The sequence below is a fragment of the Drosophila navojoa genome, chromosome 2, assembly GCF_054131105.1.
Source record: "Drosophila navojoa isolate 15081-1374.11 chromosome 2, UAZ_NAV_1.0, whole genome shotgun sequence".
Lineage (NCBI taxonomy): Eukaryota > Metazoa > Arthropoda > Insecta > Diptera > Drosophilidae > Drosophila > Drosophila navojoa.
Window position 1 is genome coordinate 17,130,611 of NC_142890.1, and position 17,740 is coordinate 17,148,350.

The window sequence follows — 17,740 nt, forward strand, 5'->3', positions numbered from 1 at the left end:
AATAATAAATAAATAAGAGTTTTTAAAGGGTGTATCTGACGTATACTTAATTGAAAAAAAATCTTTAAAAAATTAAATAAATAACAATAATAATAAAAAATTAAATAAATAAGAATAATTAAATAAATAATAATATAATATATATATAAATAAGTAGGAGTTTTTAAAGGGTGTATCTGACGTATACTTAATTGAAAAAATCTTAAAAAAAATTAAATAAATAATAATATAATATAATATATATTAAATAAATAATAATAATTAAATAAATATTAAATAAATAATAATAATTAAAAAAATAATAATATAATATAATATATATTATAAAATATATGTGTATGTGCTAAAGTATATCTTTAATATATCATACAATTTTTTTCTCATTTATATTACTTTAGGGACTCTTCAGTTAAATAATTTACATTTCTTTATATTATTATCCCTCGCAGCCAAGTGGAGGTGAATTAGCTGACATATACTCAACTGAACAGAATATAATATATATTATTTAATATACATATGTGTTTTTCTTTTTTTAATAAATTTGTTATAATATATAATATTAAATATTTAAAAAATTTAATTCAAAATTTACAAGGCTTTAGCCACGAGCTTTCCATAAGCTCTTCAGCTGAACAGTTTTTTCATTTCCTTACATTATTTCCCCCTCGCCAACAAGGTCGACATTTCCACAGGGCTAACTCTTGATGAAAAAAGTAAGCTTCTTAAGAACAGATTTACTTACTAGTATAAGGACTTCACGGCGCGCATCGAGCACTCATACAGTTAGTCGCATTCCATGGCAAATATATGGCCGAGAGCATTTAAACAAATCTCAGTCGCTGCACCCATTCATTCATTCAACTGGCCAGCTGTAAGTACAGCTATTAAAATATTACTCAAGACCATTATAAGATTACTTTATTCCTTTATAAACTGGGACCTCGGCGCGCTTATCGTTAAGTTATGCAATTTATTATGATATTTCATCATATTTTCGCGAGAGCTGAGTGCGGCTGGGGCTGGAGCAATTTTCTTGGCGAAAGGATCTATGTGGCTGCCAGGATAACGAGCTCAAGCATCATTTGTGGCTGTGGCGACTATGGCCATTTATTACCTGGCCGGCTAAGTAAGCCATCATCCTTGTATTTACAGTTGCTTTTTGCCGGGGCGCCATTTTTTATATCACGTGCTGGTGGCGCGGCGCACGTGCGACGTCAGAAGCGAAAAAAAGAAAGATTGAAAATAAGCTCGAGTCGGTTGGACTGGTGCCACATGAAGCGCAGATTCCTGTCCTGTCCTGTCCTGTCCGGATTCTCTCAGCATTCAGTGCGCCGCAGACAAAATAAACAGCGTTACGGCCAGGTGAAGCGAAGGCGTGCAGCAGCATGGCCGGGGCGGAGCCGAACGAAAGAGTTGCCGGGGTCGGCAAAGTGTGGCCAGAGTTGAGTTGTTTACGAAAAGTTACATGGCTGGAATGCGCAAAGTTTGAAAAGTTAATTGTTTTAAAAGCCCCAGCACGTACAAGCGAATCAAAAGTGAGCCAATTTACGGAATGCGAATGCCGGTTGCCGGTAGACGGCTGCCGGGTGCCGGGCCCATTATGTCCTTGGCGTTGATTTATTCAATTACGTTGATCTCGGCGCGCTCTTTAATGATATGCAACCTATTATTAAAGCACAAGTATGCGAGCATCGCTTCACATTACGCATACGCCCCGCTGTCGCAGCCACACCCACACCCACACTCACCCGCTGAGACAATTACATGAACACGCATTTGGCGCTGAGTGGCACAAATTAAATTACAGCTAAGCTGCTTTTATGTTTCTGGCCAGTCAGTCAGTCAAGTTCGCTCGGCTCGGCACGGCCGGCTCGCCTGGCCAGGATATTGAACGAATCGTAATTCAAATAAAACAATGTAATTTGCCCGCCGACAGCAGCCGCCCCAGCACGAGCTCTGGCCCTCTGAGCAAACAAACTCTTGGCCTGCCACACACACACACACACACACGCACGTTTAGAGCACACGTCTAATGGCAAAGCCCACCCGGAAGTGTCTTCACATACATGCCTTCAGTATGTGTGTGTGTGTGTGTGTGTGTGTGTGTGTGTGTGTATCGGGTGTGGCAACCAGCAACACAAATATAACTCAAATTTTGGCATTTTAATTACCATTTTTAATTGATATTTGAAGACTTTTTGAGAGACCTGCAATGAAATGGAAAAAAACTCAAAGAGCTTGGCGTTTATTGGAGAAAACTCATCAAATTGAAATGGGAATTCTCTAAGCATACACTTGGCCTATCGAAAATTTTTGAGGTACTAGCTCATCAAAATAGTTTGCTTTACTTTAAAAATATGGAATACCAAAAAAGAAACAAAGAAAGTAAAAAGAAAATAATATATAAAAATAATACAAAACTTTATGGCAAATAAATGTAGAATATATCTAAAATTAAATAAGGTAATGAAAAAAGGTAATCAATAAATAAATTAAAATTTGTAGACTGAATTTTTTGCATAAATTTATTAAAAATATATGTCAGTAAAAATAAAATAAATAATAATAAAAAAAATTTTTAGCATACATTTTTTAAAAATATATGTCAGTAAAAATTAAAAAAAACAAGTAAGAAGACTCTAGTCGAGACTGCTCGACTAGGAGATACCCTGAACCCTCCAAGCTGATATTCTTATCATTCTGCATTTCTTTTATGCACGCACACATACATACACATGCATCCACCCTCACGCGCCCGCGCTCTGCTAACTGCGCAGTAAGCAGCGACTGCGCTTGGGCTGCGCTGCAGTGTGGGCAATAGTATGAGAATTTATTTGATGAATAACTTTTTTTGTAGACATGCAATCCTAATGAAATTTTCAGACCGTAATCATATGGTCAAAATGTGTGTACATTCTAAAGCACAAGTCTCTAGTACTTGAAATACGTTTTTTGCAAATTGGGGGTGAAGGGGGCGTGGTATCCAAAATCTGTTGATTACAAAATGTTTGTATTCATCATATATATATACACAGTAAATCTGAAGTCTCTATGTCTAATAGTATTCCAATGAGGCTCAAAAAACAAAATCAATTTTTCAATTATTCTCGATAAAAAAGTTATCAGATGAGTTATCGAAAAAATAAAGCAAACTCGTACTGCGTATGGTATACACGAGTATGCACAAAAAATTTCAGCTCTCTAGCTCTTATATCTTCTGAGATCTCGGCGTTCATACGGACGGACGGACGGACGGACGGACGGACGGACGGACGGACGGACGGACGGACAGACGGACAGGGCTATATCGACTCAGCTCATCGTGCTGATCAAGAATATATATACTTTGTGGGGTCTGCGATGATTCCTTCTGCCTGTTACATACTTTTACACAAAAACATTATACCCTGATTTCCCATTTTCAATGGGTTCAGGGTATAAAAAATAATAATAAAAAAATTTTTGCAAAAAGTTATTAATATTATATGTCAGTAAAAATAAAATAAATAATAAATAAATAAATAGAAAAGCAAAAAAATATCTACAATAAAAGATACTAATTGTAATTATATAGTAAAAATAAATAAAGAAAATAATTTAAATGTATTAAAAAATATAAATAATATGCCTCAATATAATTGAAGTTAATATAGCTGTCATAACAGAGAAATTTGACAAGAATTCAATATATATGAGCATATGATATTTCACAATATAATATTTCACATGTCACTAATCATGAACATGAACATGTTACATATTGCTCTGATTCCACATTGCTTTGTTCAGGCAGGCATCGAGGTGCACTTAAAACGCAGTCATTGGCCGAGATACCAAAACAGGTTTAGCATTGCGTCGACACAATATATATGGAAATACATATAGGGATAAATAATTATATGTATGTTTGTGTGCATGCCTAATGCGTGTGTACTTGCTAGTCTGTAATTTAGGGAATACGCCCACACAGCATTCACACACACACACACACACACACACACAGAGAGAGAGACTCGGATAGAATTTATGGTAAAACAGATGTACTTGGTCTTTATTTATTTGGGCGCCGACTCCGCCCCTTTTCTATCTGCTCGCGTTGTCTCAAAGGAGGAGAGCGCAGCGAGATACTCGTACTCCAGCACAGAGGGACAAAAGCCGAAATCGTATCAGACAAAACATAAACATACAAATACGCGCAGCACAAGCATGAAAAGCAAATCCCTTTGCACATTTTCCGAAAATGAGAAAATGCAAAAGTTTTGCCTCCCATATGGTGGAAGACAATGGAAAAGCAGTAGCAGCCAGTTCCATAGAAAAGCAGCTGCAAATTAAAACAAACCTCAGGTCGCCCGTATTTGGAAATGAGCAAAAGGCGCAGCAGCCAACGCATATCTAGCCCCCAAAGCTCCTCATTGTGGAGCAGCAGGGGGGCGAAGTCTTTCTCCACTTTTTTTCTTTTGCCTCCTCTTTTTCTGCTCTTTGTGAAAGTTGATGAAATGCTGCAAGCAGGCAGGCGAGGGAGTTTAGTTGGGTTTTCCCTCCTGCTGTGTCTGTGTGTGTGTGTGTGTTTGGGTGGGTGCGTTAATGTGCGTTCGTGTTTACGCAGGAGGATTAACTTATTTGTCAGGTACTTGTTAAGCTAATAGGGGCACATTTAATACGATGAAGTGCAAATTGCTGCCTTAGCACAATTTCCCATACCACGTTTCCAACTAGAATTGAAAATGAAAAATAATAAGAGATAAGTGTGTAAACTTCAGTTGTAAATGCCAATTTCAAAGACATGAGATCTAACGAAATGATAATTAGTGCTTATCGAAATCAAACAGAGGTTGAGAGTTATGGATTAACTCAGTTTAACATAAGCCAGAGTTAAACCTTCTTAATTATTAAACAGGAATAAATTAGTATATTAAAACAGTAAGCTTGACCTAGCCTTACCTCACTTGGCCCAATTCAAACTGAATTAATACTGTCCAAGCCCAAAATTGTAAAATATTGCATTGCCAGTCAAATAAGCTTAAACTTGAAAAGGCGCTTAGTGTTATTTCCCAATATGCTATACGTTATATAGAGATATACTTATTTATATTTGACATATACATATATATAAGAACCATTCAACAACAACAAGTGACTTAAGCTCTGAGTTCATGTCGAATGGCCAAGCAAAAACTCGTCATAGAGAATGCTTGAGTGCAATTGCAGTGCAGTTCAGCAAAATCAAACTCAATAGCTTTATAAAAATCAAATAAATACGGCCGAGCTCTAGATGGTAGTTGACTTGAAAATACCCTGTATAAAACTAACATAAAAGAAAGTCAATTATGTGGAACGAAAGCTTACAAATAAGAAGAGATTTACTCATCTGAGTAACTGTTCACAGTACAATTATATTTTATTATATGCCATAGTCTTATCATATAATTTCTATCCACAAGGCATTCATACAAAATCTTGCAAAGATAATAAAAAATAATAAATGGTAAATAGAAATAAATTTCGAAATGGTAAATAAATTGTGCACGCACCAATGCACTCAATACAATAAATGGAGATTTCCAAATGGAAGCGAAGCAGCTGCCAAGGCAAAGCAAAAACTTGAGACTCGAGTTGGCATCGAGATTCATAGGTAAAATGCAATGCAGCCGCTGCTTCAGTGAGGCGTACTGGTGCTTAGGGTAATTTTTAAACGAGTAACTGCATGGGCATCTATGGAGATATATAATCGCAAAATGAAACGAGTTTCATATTGTGATCCATTGTAATATTTTGCAGTTTGTTTAGAGTCGAGGCACAGCTGGCACGGCGTTTGCCTGTGTAAATTTGCTCAGCACAAAATCAGTTTGACACTTGGGAAAGTGCCACAAATCACAGTTAACATTTGTTGCACGATTCGACTACAACGCGCCAGACGGAATGTGCCCAGAAAATCAAAATCGAATCAGTGCGGCATGTGTGACACACCCAACGCAAAATGTTAGTCAAGGCGAGACTCTCTCTGACTCGAGTTTGTTATGGGAACTGTTCTAGGATTTTGTAAATAATCTTTGAGCTCATTTGATTCATTCATTACCCATTCATAATATATATATTATTATTTATTTATATTATTATTCAATATATTTTTATAAGTTTAAATTTGCATATTTGAATGTGCAGGCGAGCAGCATTTGTGATTGGTTTTTGAGCCCCAAGATGCTAAGGAATGTAGGGAATCCTTATAAAGGAGTTAGACTTTAAAACTCTCTATAACAATAAATTGTTTCAATTTAAGGTTTATTTAATTTTATTTAAAACAAAAATTCGTTTCATAGTTGCAAAAAGTCCAGTCCAGAGTCAGAAACTCAATAAAATAAATAATTTGATTAAGTGCATAGTTTGAGCTTCAACAAGAGAATAGCTTCAAGTTAAAAGACAATCGTATATGAGAAATTTATTGTATTCTGTGAAAAATGCATAAACTATATACATGCGGTCCTTTCTCGAAGTTTTATCAAAGAGTACATACATCAATGGTTGAAATTTTGACATGTGCTCAAATCCACAAAGCAAAACCCGAGTCGAGCATATTTGAAGCGTTGAACAAATGGCACACGGAGTGGGTGAGTGGAAGTGAAGTGAATGAGCGGAATGCGGACATGTTTCAGCCTTGCCTTGGCAAAGGCTTGGCCGAGGATGAAAATTTGAAATTTCAGCAACAAGAACTACAACAGCAACAGCAACAACGGCCACATCGACAAATGTAATTGACATTTCTTAAAGCCTGCCCCCAGCTCCTGGCCTGAAACCATAGAGACAGAACTTTTGGCTCTGTGGACACGAGCTCATGCAATTTTGTAACATGCTGCAAGTATTTGGCTAGCAAATGACAATGGACGTGTCTGCGTGTGTGTGTGTCTGTGTGTGTGTGTGTGTGCCGGAAGTGTTGTTGTTTAATGGCCAGTATCATGGTGCAAACAGCATTGATAGCAGCCATTCAGCAGTGTGAATATATGTATGCTCTGGACACATACGTATACTTGATATACGCATGTAAGATTATTCCAAGAAATGCGCCGGAAAGGACGTGCGTAAGCTCGGTTTCCAGCCATTTTAGAGAATGTCACCAGAAGCAGTCAACGAAATGCATCAATGAGATATGCCGACTGCTTGAGCAACCGTTGAGCCAACTTCCTGCACAAGTTCCATGAGCTGCACGGCCCAGGCATCGTTCAACTGGGACATATTTATGTTTATTGACGACGTTAATTAAAAGTGGCTCACTTCAAATCCGACGCAGCGGCTCTCAAAATGGCTTCTCCCAAAACATAAAGATACACTTTATAGCGCCAATTCATGCAAGAAAAGATAGAGAAGGCCGAGCCAAAAAATACAAATCGAAAAAGTTTGAGGCTTCATATTAAAAACTTGGCAACTTGTTAAATTTCCGAGTGAAGCATAATTTTCTGTGCTCAGCTCGGCAAACATGAGAAGCGATTCGTAAACTAAATTAAATCCTAAATAAAAAAGACTCTACACGAAATGCAATAAAATAAATTGCAGCAATATATGCTACAAGAAACTTAAAATAAAAGTGTAGGTCTGCCAGAGCAGAACTTCGCAGCAGCAACAAAAAACAGTTGATAAAAGTAAGAAAAAAAAAAAAAAAAGATTGAAAGAAAAGTTCTTATAAACGATGTAGCTAACCTTTTTGGATTGTTTGGTCTGTTTGTACGGCTGCTGCTGCCTCTGGCCGAAAATAGCGCATAAAATAAATTTCGTGTTCATTCCGTATACGCCCCGTGCTCCGTGCTCCGTGCGCCGTCGAGGTGCGGAATGCTGGCTCGATGCAGCGAATGTTAAAGGTGACAGCCGCAACAGCTCCACACTCTCCCTCTCTCTCCTCTCTCTGACCCCTCCAATCATTCTCTACATGCTGCCCTCTCCCCCCTTCGCCTAGAAGCAAGCTGAAAAACTAACGCGAGATTGCGCAAAAAATGGCGAAACAATAGTAGCTGAGAAAATAAGTTGAAAACGAGTGAGGAACTTAAGTGCCCGTTAAATTTCCCAGCGGACTAATGATAAAAGTTACGCGAATTGCCCAGTTACCAGCTACAACAAAAAGTGGGCGGGCTCTCGCTGGCTTTCAAGATTTGTTTGCACAGCCTCCGTCTGCAACCCTTTCAGCTCGGCTTTGAGCTGCGTTAAATACATTGCGGCAGCCGAGCTAATTTACCGCAAGCAGCTGCAAAAGGAATGCAAAAAGTCAAGCGAAAATGGCGAAAAAGGCGAAAAAAATGGCAACAAACAATAAAGAGCAATTCCGTGGCTCAGCTCGAACGAGATCTTAATTAGTTTATGAACATTTTTAGCTCGGCTTCATTGTGCCAATTACGGCATAAATACGTTGTGATTAAATTCAAAATCCACAACTTAAAAAATTATACGCTGAATGTTTTACAATGGCTCCCAGTGGAATATCTAGCTGGTGTGAGTGCCTAAATCATTTCGGTTTATATTGAGATATATATATAAGTATATTAAAGTATATTTAATGAAAGCATATAAAAGCATGTATATAAGTATCTAGATTTATTTAATAAATATATACAAATAATAATTTTAGTTTATATTAAAATACATGTATAAATATATTTAATGAATGCATACAACTGCAAATATTTATTAAATTTAAATACATATAAATGCGTGTATATAAATATATAAATTTACTTAGTAAACACATAAAAATGCAAGTATTCATTAAATATATTTATATATCTTAATGTACATTTAAATATATCTCCAATTGTCATTTAAAATTTTCATTTGATTTCTTTTTTGACTCAATTAAAAATTGCATATCAAAGAAAACTCTGATTCCTGAACTCTGCACTGCATATTTCCTTCAAAGGCAGCACAAAGTAATCCATTTATTTTTCATTTAACATCTACATTGATATCGAAATTTTATTCATTTGTAAAAGTTTCGGTTTCAAAAGCAAGTAACAAATATTTCACCTCTTTGCGGAATTCTCTGCTATGAGCATTTTGTGTTGTGATTGTGTGGACATTTTCCTTTTGCCGCTGCTGGGAATTTGTTTGTTTGCGCTAGTATGTGTCGAGTAGATTTTTGTGTGCTGCATAATTTATCACTGGCTTTAAAAACAATCATGTTGTCAAGTGTCAAAAGCTCTGAATGCGAATGCCGCTCTGTGGACGCCCCCTGCCGGCACCCTACTTGCCCGTTGCCCCTTGCCTCATGCCACATGCCCCATGCCCCCGCGGCCCTTTCCCTTGGCACATTCCCATGTGAATGCAAATAAAAATGCGTGAAATATGCAGTAAATTTACCTTTTTATATACACACATACAGTGTGTGGTCGAAAGGTGTTCATAGGTATGCCATTGCGAGTGTGTGTGTGTGTGTGTATTTGTTGAAATGTGTTACTTTTTAGCAGCGTGTGAAGTTATATTTTCGTTCGCTACTTTTTTGTTGCTGTTGGTTTTTGCAGACCGCAAACTGTTGGCACGCAGCGTCCATTAACACGCACAAACCAGTGGCCACGCCCACGCAGCATCAGACCCACAAAGCTGACGGACAAACGGACAGACAGTGACTCAGTCAGCCAGTCAGTCAATCAGTTAGTGCGAGCAGTTCGGACTGATGCGTGTTAATTTGAATAATTTATTAAAGCCCCTGATGAGCGCGACCTTTCAAGCGAGCCCCATCTCCCTGAGCTCCCCTCTCACAGTGCAATTAAGCACGTGCAAAAGGTAAAAAAAAAAAAGAAAAATCAGGGAAAAAAGAAACCAATCAAACCGAAAATAAATTGCAGCTGCAGTTGCAGTTGCAGCTGCAACCAGTGTTGGCAAACGCGGCAAAAATTGCAGCTACAGCACGGGAAAATCGTTCGGCCTACACATTTTTTGTAGCCATTTCAATGGGACTGTGCTTTAAATACCCTGTACGTAATCAAGTGCCGTGAGTAGATAGCTTGAGTTTGGCTCCAATTCAGCAGCAGATGGGATAGAGATGTCTATGCGAATACTTGGCTTGTCAGTTATTATAGATAGCTGAATTGTCAATGAGATGACAGCTAATAAATATAAGAGAGATACATATTTAGATGATTATCTCTTATTTTTCCATTTCAGCTTTGATTAGAGGGTATCTAACAAGTCGGCTACTGTATTGCCAGCTCGTTTTTGATAGTTTTCCTTTTTGTGAGCCATTGTGGCTGCCAGGCAAAATTGTTTGCATTTCGTGCTGCTGATGCATGCGAATTGGAAAATATTTGCAATTTAGCAAAATGCGCCCGGAAGCGTGCAAAACCTGCTCACAGATCGTTCAGTCCGAATCGAATCGAATCGAATCGGAGTGCTATATCGGGATTCGAGCTCTGATTTGTATTTGTATTTGCCTGCGGTCCGTGCCCAATGACAGTAATTACTTACATATCAAGTGTTTCTTTTTTTGTAAAGAAAATTTAAATTTAATATGAATAAATAAAATGTATAAAATAGTTTATGTGTTGTACCTCAAGCGGTTCAGTGACATTCAGATCAATATTCAGACAATGTGCTTAATTTTTGCATAGCTGCTCTTTGATGGCCATTCAAGGAGTGCGGAAATGCACGCTTCCTTCCGTCGTCCTTTCGATTATCCTTTACGCTCTTCACACACGACTCGATTGATTTATCGCATGAAATAATAGGCAGACAATAGCTTCAGCTGTCTGGCCGGCAGCGGGTCTCCGTTTATATCCGATGCTCGGTCTTAAATGTCAATAATACGTGAAATTGAACTGCCAATTCAATCTCGGAACGACGGCTGGCAAACTCAGTGTCTCCGACGGATGTGTCTTGTGCCTTGCGCCTTGCGCCGTGCGCCTTGGCTCTGAGGTTTGAGTGGGGCTTGGAATGATTTCCATAGAAGCATTTTGCATTTGTGCGAATGAATTCTTTATTCCATCCTTTATTTATCCGTTATTTTATTTTGTACGCCCCATCGCGATTGCTTGCCTTGGCGATATTGTATAACTATTTGCGAGAGTATCAAGTCTCAAGTGTGTTGGGATTTAAACGTCGCGATGGCAGCAAATTGTACGCAGATCACATTACCCCAACCATCCGCATCCGCATCTGCATCTGCATCTGTATCCTCAACGTCCTCCTCCTCCTCCTCCTCATCGTCAACCCCATCCACATCCACACTCGCGTACACCCCCAGGACCCCTACAGAGTCCTGTCTACTGTCGTGACATGTGCAACTCTATTGAAACTGGTAGCAGCATCGAGGAGGCGGCGTGGGATGCATTGCAATCGAGAATTGCTTCACATTTGGCTGCATTTATATCCTTTATTCATTCGAAAAATTGAAAGATTTATTTCTTAGTTCGCAGCGATTACATTTCTACCAGCTAATGTGTTCCGATTGAGCGGCTCCTGCTCCTGCTCCTGCTCCTGCGTGGCAGTTTGTCAAAGTGTCAGACATTGAATGCCGTCTGCCAAATATCCACTGGATGGAGCTACATTACAATTTGTTGACAACTGCGAGAAAGTAATCAGCTTTAAATAAATAACTAGCTACACATGAGCGCCATGCAGCTGTAAGCGATATGCAAGGCAATCAAATCATTTATTTTTTTCAAATAAACACAATTTTATATTGCCATGATATATACAAAGTTTTTATTGTCGTTGTTTGCTCTGTGGTAGCTTTTCTCTTAGAAATTATCCCAGACACTTGTTGATATATGAAATGGAGAATGAGAGAGAGAGACAAAGCCGACCTAAGTCGAGCCACCATAAAGCGAGGTTTTTCCGCATGCTTAAATACATTCTTTCAGTCTTTAAGTTCTCAATGAACGTTCGTCGGGCTTCTCGGCGAAGGAAAATTAGTGAAAAGAGGCATAGAAAAATGGGAAAACACAATGCTTGGGCCAGTTCAACGCGTCTATTCCAATCGCATAGTTCGACGGCGTAACAAATTTGCAATTCAAATAAATATAACAAATAAAATAAATCATTTAAACTAAAACTTAAAATCAAGTAATATTCAACACATTTCTTATCCAGAAAATATTTCAACAGCATAAATCCTTCGAGTGAAATTGACACTCAATCACATTATAACTTAATTGCATTAAATTATCATGAGGCTTTATCTAGTGCAGAATATACTAATATTAACTATTCCATATATTCTCATCATTTGAAATTGTTTTCCAGAAATTTCCACTAGTTTTTCTGCTCATTCAAGCGTTTTTTCACGACATTCGCCAAAGTGGCGCCAATGCAATAGGAAATCCATTGCAGTCTATCGATCGAGGCGTGAATGACGACAAATTGGTTGTAAGCTCACGTGGGCCTTGTAATTTCCCCTTTTCGATTGCAATTTTCCTTTCGGTTGCATCATATTTAAAAGTAGCTTTCGTTCAGGCCACTGACTTTTCCGAAGGCCAAGGCTAAGCGCCTTATCTGTTCTCGCTTATACCATACACCTTGACCTGTTTGCTCGTAATGAAAGTGACTATTTGTTGAACCTCTCTTTTTCTAACTTGGGCCAAAAAGAGCTTAGAAACAATTGCAAATATTAAGTCGACGGAACATTTTCAGGAAATGAAAGACTTTTAGAAGTGTAAAAAAAGCAATTAACAACATACCACACAGCCACAACCGAGCAAACGTAATGGCAACCCAAGCATCCCCAGCAAATATATCGGCACCGTCAGATGCTGCTGTGGCGCCTCTTGAAACAGCTCCAGTAGCAGCACCGACAGCAGCACCAGCAGTGGCTCCGGCAACAGCACCAGCAGTGGCTCCGGCAACAGCACCAGCAACAGCACCAGCAGCAGCTCCAGCAGCAGCACCGGCAGCAGGTCCAGCAGCAGCACCAGCAGCAGCAGCACCAGCAGCAGCTCCAGCAGCAGCTCCAGCACCAGCAGCAGCACCAGCAGCAGCTCCAGCAGCAGCTCCAGCAGCAGCAGCAGCAGCAGTAGCAACTCCAGCAGCAGCAGGTACAGCAGCACCAGCAGGAACTCCTGCAGCAGCAGCAGCTCAAGTAGCAGCACCAGCAGCAGCTCAAGTAGCAGCACCAGCAGCAGCAGCTCAAGCAGCAGCAGCAGCTCCATCAGCAGCACCAGCAGCAGCACCAGCAGCAGCACCAGCAGCAGCTCCAGCAGCAGCTCCAGTAGCTGCACCAGCAGCTCCAGTAGCTGCACCAGCAGCAGCTCCAGTAGCAGCAGCTCCAGCAGCAGCAGCTCCAGCAACAGCAGGTCCAGCAGCAGCAGCACCAGCAGCAGCACCAGCAGCAGCTCCAGCAACAGCACCAGCAGCAGCAGCAGCAGCAGCACCAGCACCAGCAGCAGCACCAGCAGCAGCTCCAGCAGCAGCACCAGCAGCAGCTCCAGCTCCAGCAGCAGCAGCAGCAGCAGTAGCAACTCCAGCAGCAGCAGCAGCAGCAGTAGCAACTCCAGCAGCAGCAGCTACAGCAGCACCAGCAGGAACTCCTGCAGCAGCAGCAGCACCAGCAGCAGCTCCAGCAGCAGCACCAGCAGCAGCTCCAGCAGGAGTACCAGCAGCAGCACCAGCAGCAGCTCCAGTAGCTGCATCAGCAGCAGCTCCAGTAGCTGCACCAGCAGCAGCTCCAGTAGCTGCACCAGCAGCAGCTCCAGTAGCTGCACCAGCAGCAGCTCCAGCAGCAGCAGCTCCAACAGCAGCAAGTCCAGCAGCAGCTCCAGTAGCTGCACCAGCAGCAGCACCAGCAGCAGCTCCAGCAGCAGCACCAGCAGCAGCTCCAGCTCCAGCAGCAGCAGCAGCAGCAGTAGCAACTCCAGCAGCAGCAGCTACAGCAGCACCAGCAGGAACTCCTGCAGCAGCAGCAGCACCAGCAGCAGCTCCAGCAGCAGCACCAGCAGCAGCTCCAGCAGGAGTACCAGCAGCAGCACCAGCAGCAGCTCCAGTAGCTGCACCAGCAGCAGCTCCAGCAGCAGCAGCTCCAACAGCAGCAAGTCCAGCAGCAGCTCCAGTAGCTGCACCAGCAGCAGCTCCAGTAGCTGCACCAGCAGCAGCTCCAGTAGCAGCTCCAGTAGCTGCACCAGCAGCAGCTCCAGTAGCTGCACCAGCAGCAGCTCCAGTAGCTGCACCAGCAGCAGCTCCAGCAACAGCAGGTCCAGCAACAGCAGGTCCAGCAGCAGCAGCTCCAGTAGCAGCAGCTCCAGCAGCAGCAGCTCCAGTAGCAGCAGCTCCAGCAGCAGCAGCTCCAGTAGCAGCAGCTCCAGCAGCAGCAACTCCAGTAGCAGCAGCTCCAGCAGCAGCAGTAGCACCAGCAGAAGCACCGGTAGCAGAACCAGTAGAAGCACCAGCAGCAGCACCAGCAGAAGCACCAGCAGAAGCACCAACAGAAGCACCGGTAGCAGCACCAGCAGAAGCACCGGCAGTAGAAGCAGCAGCAGCACCAACAGCAGTACCAGCAGAAGCACCGGTAGCAACACCAGCAGAAGCACCGACAGAAGCACCGGTAGCAGCACCAGCAGAAGCACCGGCAGCAGAAGCAGCAGCAGCACCAACAGCAGTACCAGCAGAAGCACCGGTAGCAACACCAGCAGAAGCACCGACAGAAGCACCGGTAGCAGCACCAGCAGAAGCACCGGCAGCAGAAGCAGCAGCAGCAAAAACAGCAGCACCAGCAGAAGCACCGGTAGCAGAACCAGCAGAAGCACCAACACAAGCACCAGCAGAAGCACCAACAGAAGCACCGGTAGCAACACCAGCAGATGCAACGGTAGCAACACCAGCAGCAACGCCAGCAGAAGCACCAGCAGAAGCACCAGCAGCAGCACCAGCACCAGCACCAGCTTCAGCAGCAGTTCCCGCTCCAGCTGCATCAACGGTAGCAACCCCAGTAACTCAGGCGGCAGACCCAGTTGTGGATACTCCAGGACCAGCCGCACAATCTGTTGCGTCACCAGTAGCAGAGGTTGTGGCAATTGTAGCTGACGCCATCACAACCGTCGCAACAGCTGTAGAGACTCCAGAGCCCGTAGTAATACAGGACGCAGTTCCTGCAACCGTTGTGGAGACTCCCCTAGCCGAAGTAACACCAGTTGCAGCTCCAGCAGCAGCGCCAACTTCTGATACGGTCGTGGAGACTACAGCGCCGGTAGCTGAGCCGGCCGCAGCTCCAACAGCTGACGTTGAAACTCCTGTTGCTGATCCAGTTAATGATCCGGTGATAGCCCCCGAATCTGTTGTGGGTACTCCATCTGCAACAGTGGCAGCTTCTGCATCGGTGGAAGCCCTTGCAGCAGTCATAGAGACTGCAGTACCCGAAACAGCAGCAGTGGCAACTACGATAACTGAGCAATTGGCAGCTCCTGCTGCGGTCGCGGAGACTACAGTGCCATTAGCTGAGTCAGCGGTAGCTCCAGAAGCTGTAGTTGAGACTCCCTCTTCGACGGCAGCCCCCGTAGCAGCTCCAGTGATAGCCGGAGCTCCCGTAGCAGTCTTGGAGACTCCAGAGGCTGTCGTAGAGGAACAAACTCCGGCAACAGAGCCGACGGAAACTCAATCAAATGTGGTGGAGGCAGCAACTCCGGTAGTTGTGTCGGAAGCAGATGCAGTGGAGGTGCCTGCAGCAGTTGTGGAGACTCCGGCACCAGTAGAGGCTACTGTGGCAGCCCCAATACCGGAACCGGTCGTGGCACCCATCGCTGTCGTGGAGACTTCTGAACTTGCGGCCACTCCTGCTGAGGAGACTTCAGTCCCTGTAGAGACTCCATCAGTGCCAGCAGCTGTCATGGAGACTCAAGAAGAGCCAGCAGCTATTGTGGTAGCTCCATCTGAGGAGACTTTAGCACCCGTTGCAGAATTAGTGGCAGCCTCAGTGGAGACTCCAACTCCGGCAACAGAGCTCACAGAGACTCAAACAACTGTCGTAGAGACCCCAGTTCCAGACTCAGAAACTGCTGCATCTCCAGTGGCTGTCGAGGAGAGTTCAGCCCCAGTTGCAGAGCCGACGGCAATTCCAGTGGAAGAGACTCCTGCTCCGGAATCAGAGCCTGCAGCAGCTCCAGTGGCTGCCGAAGAGAGTTCAGAGCCAACTCCAGCGGTTGTTGAGGAGACTCCTGCTGCGACAGCCGAACCTGAGGGAACTCAAGTAGATCCTGAAGAGACTCCATCTCCAGCTGCAGAGCCTGCGGCAGCCACTGCCATTGAGACTTCTGCTCCAGTAGAAATTCCAGTAGCAGAAGTGGAGACACCTGCGGCAGATCCAGCGGTGACTTCAGAAGCCGTCCCAGAAGCAGCGGCAGATCAAGTATCGGCTGAGGATTCAACAGTTGTTTCCGATTCAGGTTGAAAATATATTGCTTTAAGTCAATTGTATTCACACAGTTTTTTATAGATCTATTGATTCAACCAATTTCAGATGTGGATCCGTCGGCAGTTGTGCCCGTGGCAAAGATACATCCGACGCGCAGGGATCTGAATACCACAGATCTATCGCTGCTGGCCATTGCGGCTACCCTAGACGCCATATCCGACAAGCTGAAGGATCAGAGAGCTCGCAACCAGGAGGTGCTGGATCGCATTTGCGAAATAGAGAAGATTTTGGGCGTCGCCCAGAAGTAACTCTTCCATATATCTAGCAATTGTTGAATTTCTCGAAACTCATAAATAAAGTATATTCGCGGACTGCCTTACCTTGCGTTTATCTGCTGCTGCGCGTAAAACTCATGAGGGACCAAAACAAATGTGCGACTTGCAGTTTTGGACACTTTTACGCAATGGAAAATAAATTGCAAGGCGTGGCACTACAGACACATTCATAATATATCTTCCCGCCCCCCGCACACAGCCACAGCCCAGACAAGCAAATTGCCAGCTATGCTAAATTTGCAGCTCGCGCTTTGACAGCGAAATCTGAATAAAATTATACGATTGTGGCGGCATTTGCTGTGCAAACAAACCCTTAAATATCACCCCACTTCGCCCCTGTAGCTCGACGACTTGTGGCGTAGGACATGCTTGAATTTGAAAATTAATTATAGCATCGCCTCTTGTCGCATCGCCTCGAAACCAGCGCAAACTGTGAAGAGCGAGTGGAAAGGCGTTGAATAAATTTTCCATGTTTGGAAAAAAAATATACATATATATATACATACATATCTTTCAGCTACTTGCGAGTTAATTACCAATAATGAAATATCTAATATTATAAATGTATATGTAATATATAGATGTATTATATATACATATGAATTGTTATATATATGTATATATATGTAATCTTATATTTATGTATTTATCTTTCAGACTACTTTGGCCTGGCCAAAATGCCCAAATCGATCCTTTGGAGCAAAATGCACAAGCCATAAAATTCACTTTGCCTGGGAATAGAGAGCTTTCGCTCTTAAGCCCATGCGAGAGTAATAAAAATGTTTAAGCAGTGCCAAAAACTGACAATTGAAGGCTTGGAAATTTTATGAGCCAACGCTGAATACGAATTGGATTTAGTTCGATATCAAAGGGTACGCATGGAGACGGCCCCAAGGCACCAGCGGCGATTATTCTAATCACTCGGTTTACAGCGACCCAACTTTAGCTAACATGATATGGCCAGGCGATATCTGTTGCTGTCCGACTATCCGATTGTTCGACTGTCCGTCTGGCTGCCTCTGCTGGCCTTTCGTTACGGCGGCACAATCCTCAATAACATCTACGACAGCTCAATCTAAATCTATAGGCAAAT

At 42.8% G+C, this 17,740-nt stretch overlaps 1 protein-coding gene across 3 annotated transcripts; it reads left to right on the forward strand.

Annotated features, from left to right (window-relative positions):
* The first annotated feature begins 11,751 nt into the window (after positions 1 to 11,751).
* Cpn (Calphotin) lies at positions 11,752 to 16,691 on the forward strand. Of its 3 annotated transcripts, XM_089265480.1 has the most exons (6): positions 11,752 to 12,039; positions 12,562 to 12,869; positions 13,116 to 13,697; positions 13,752 to 13,985; positions 14,328 to 16,343; positions 16,418 to 16,691. In XM_089265480.1, exons 2-6 carry the CDS (start codon positions 12,680 to 12,682, stop codon positions 16,618 to 16,620), a joined length of 3,225 nt encoding a protein of 1,074 aa, XP_089121606.1. In that variant the 5' UTR covers positions 11,752 to 12,039; positions 12,562 to 12,679; the 3' UTR covers positions 16,621 to 16,691. The 3 variants fall into 3 exon arrangements, with proteins under 3 accessions (XP_089121606.1, XP_089121607.1, XP_089121605.1); XM_089265481.1 differs by lacking the exon at positions 11,752 to 12,039 and having other exon boundaries at positions 12,196 to 12,869; positions 13,116 to 13,712; positions 13,869 to 13,985; XM_089265479.1 differs by lacking the exon at positions 11,752 to 12,039 and having other exon boundaries at positions 12,196 to 12,869.
* Positions 16,692 to 17,740: the final 1,049 nt, after the last annotated feature.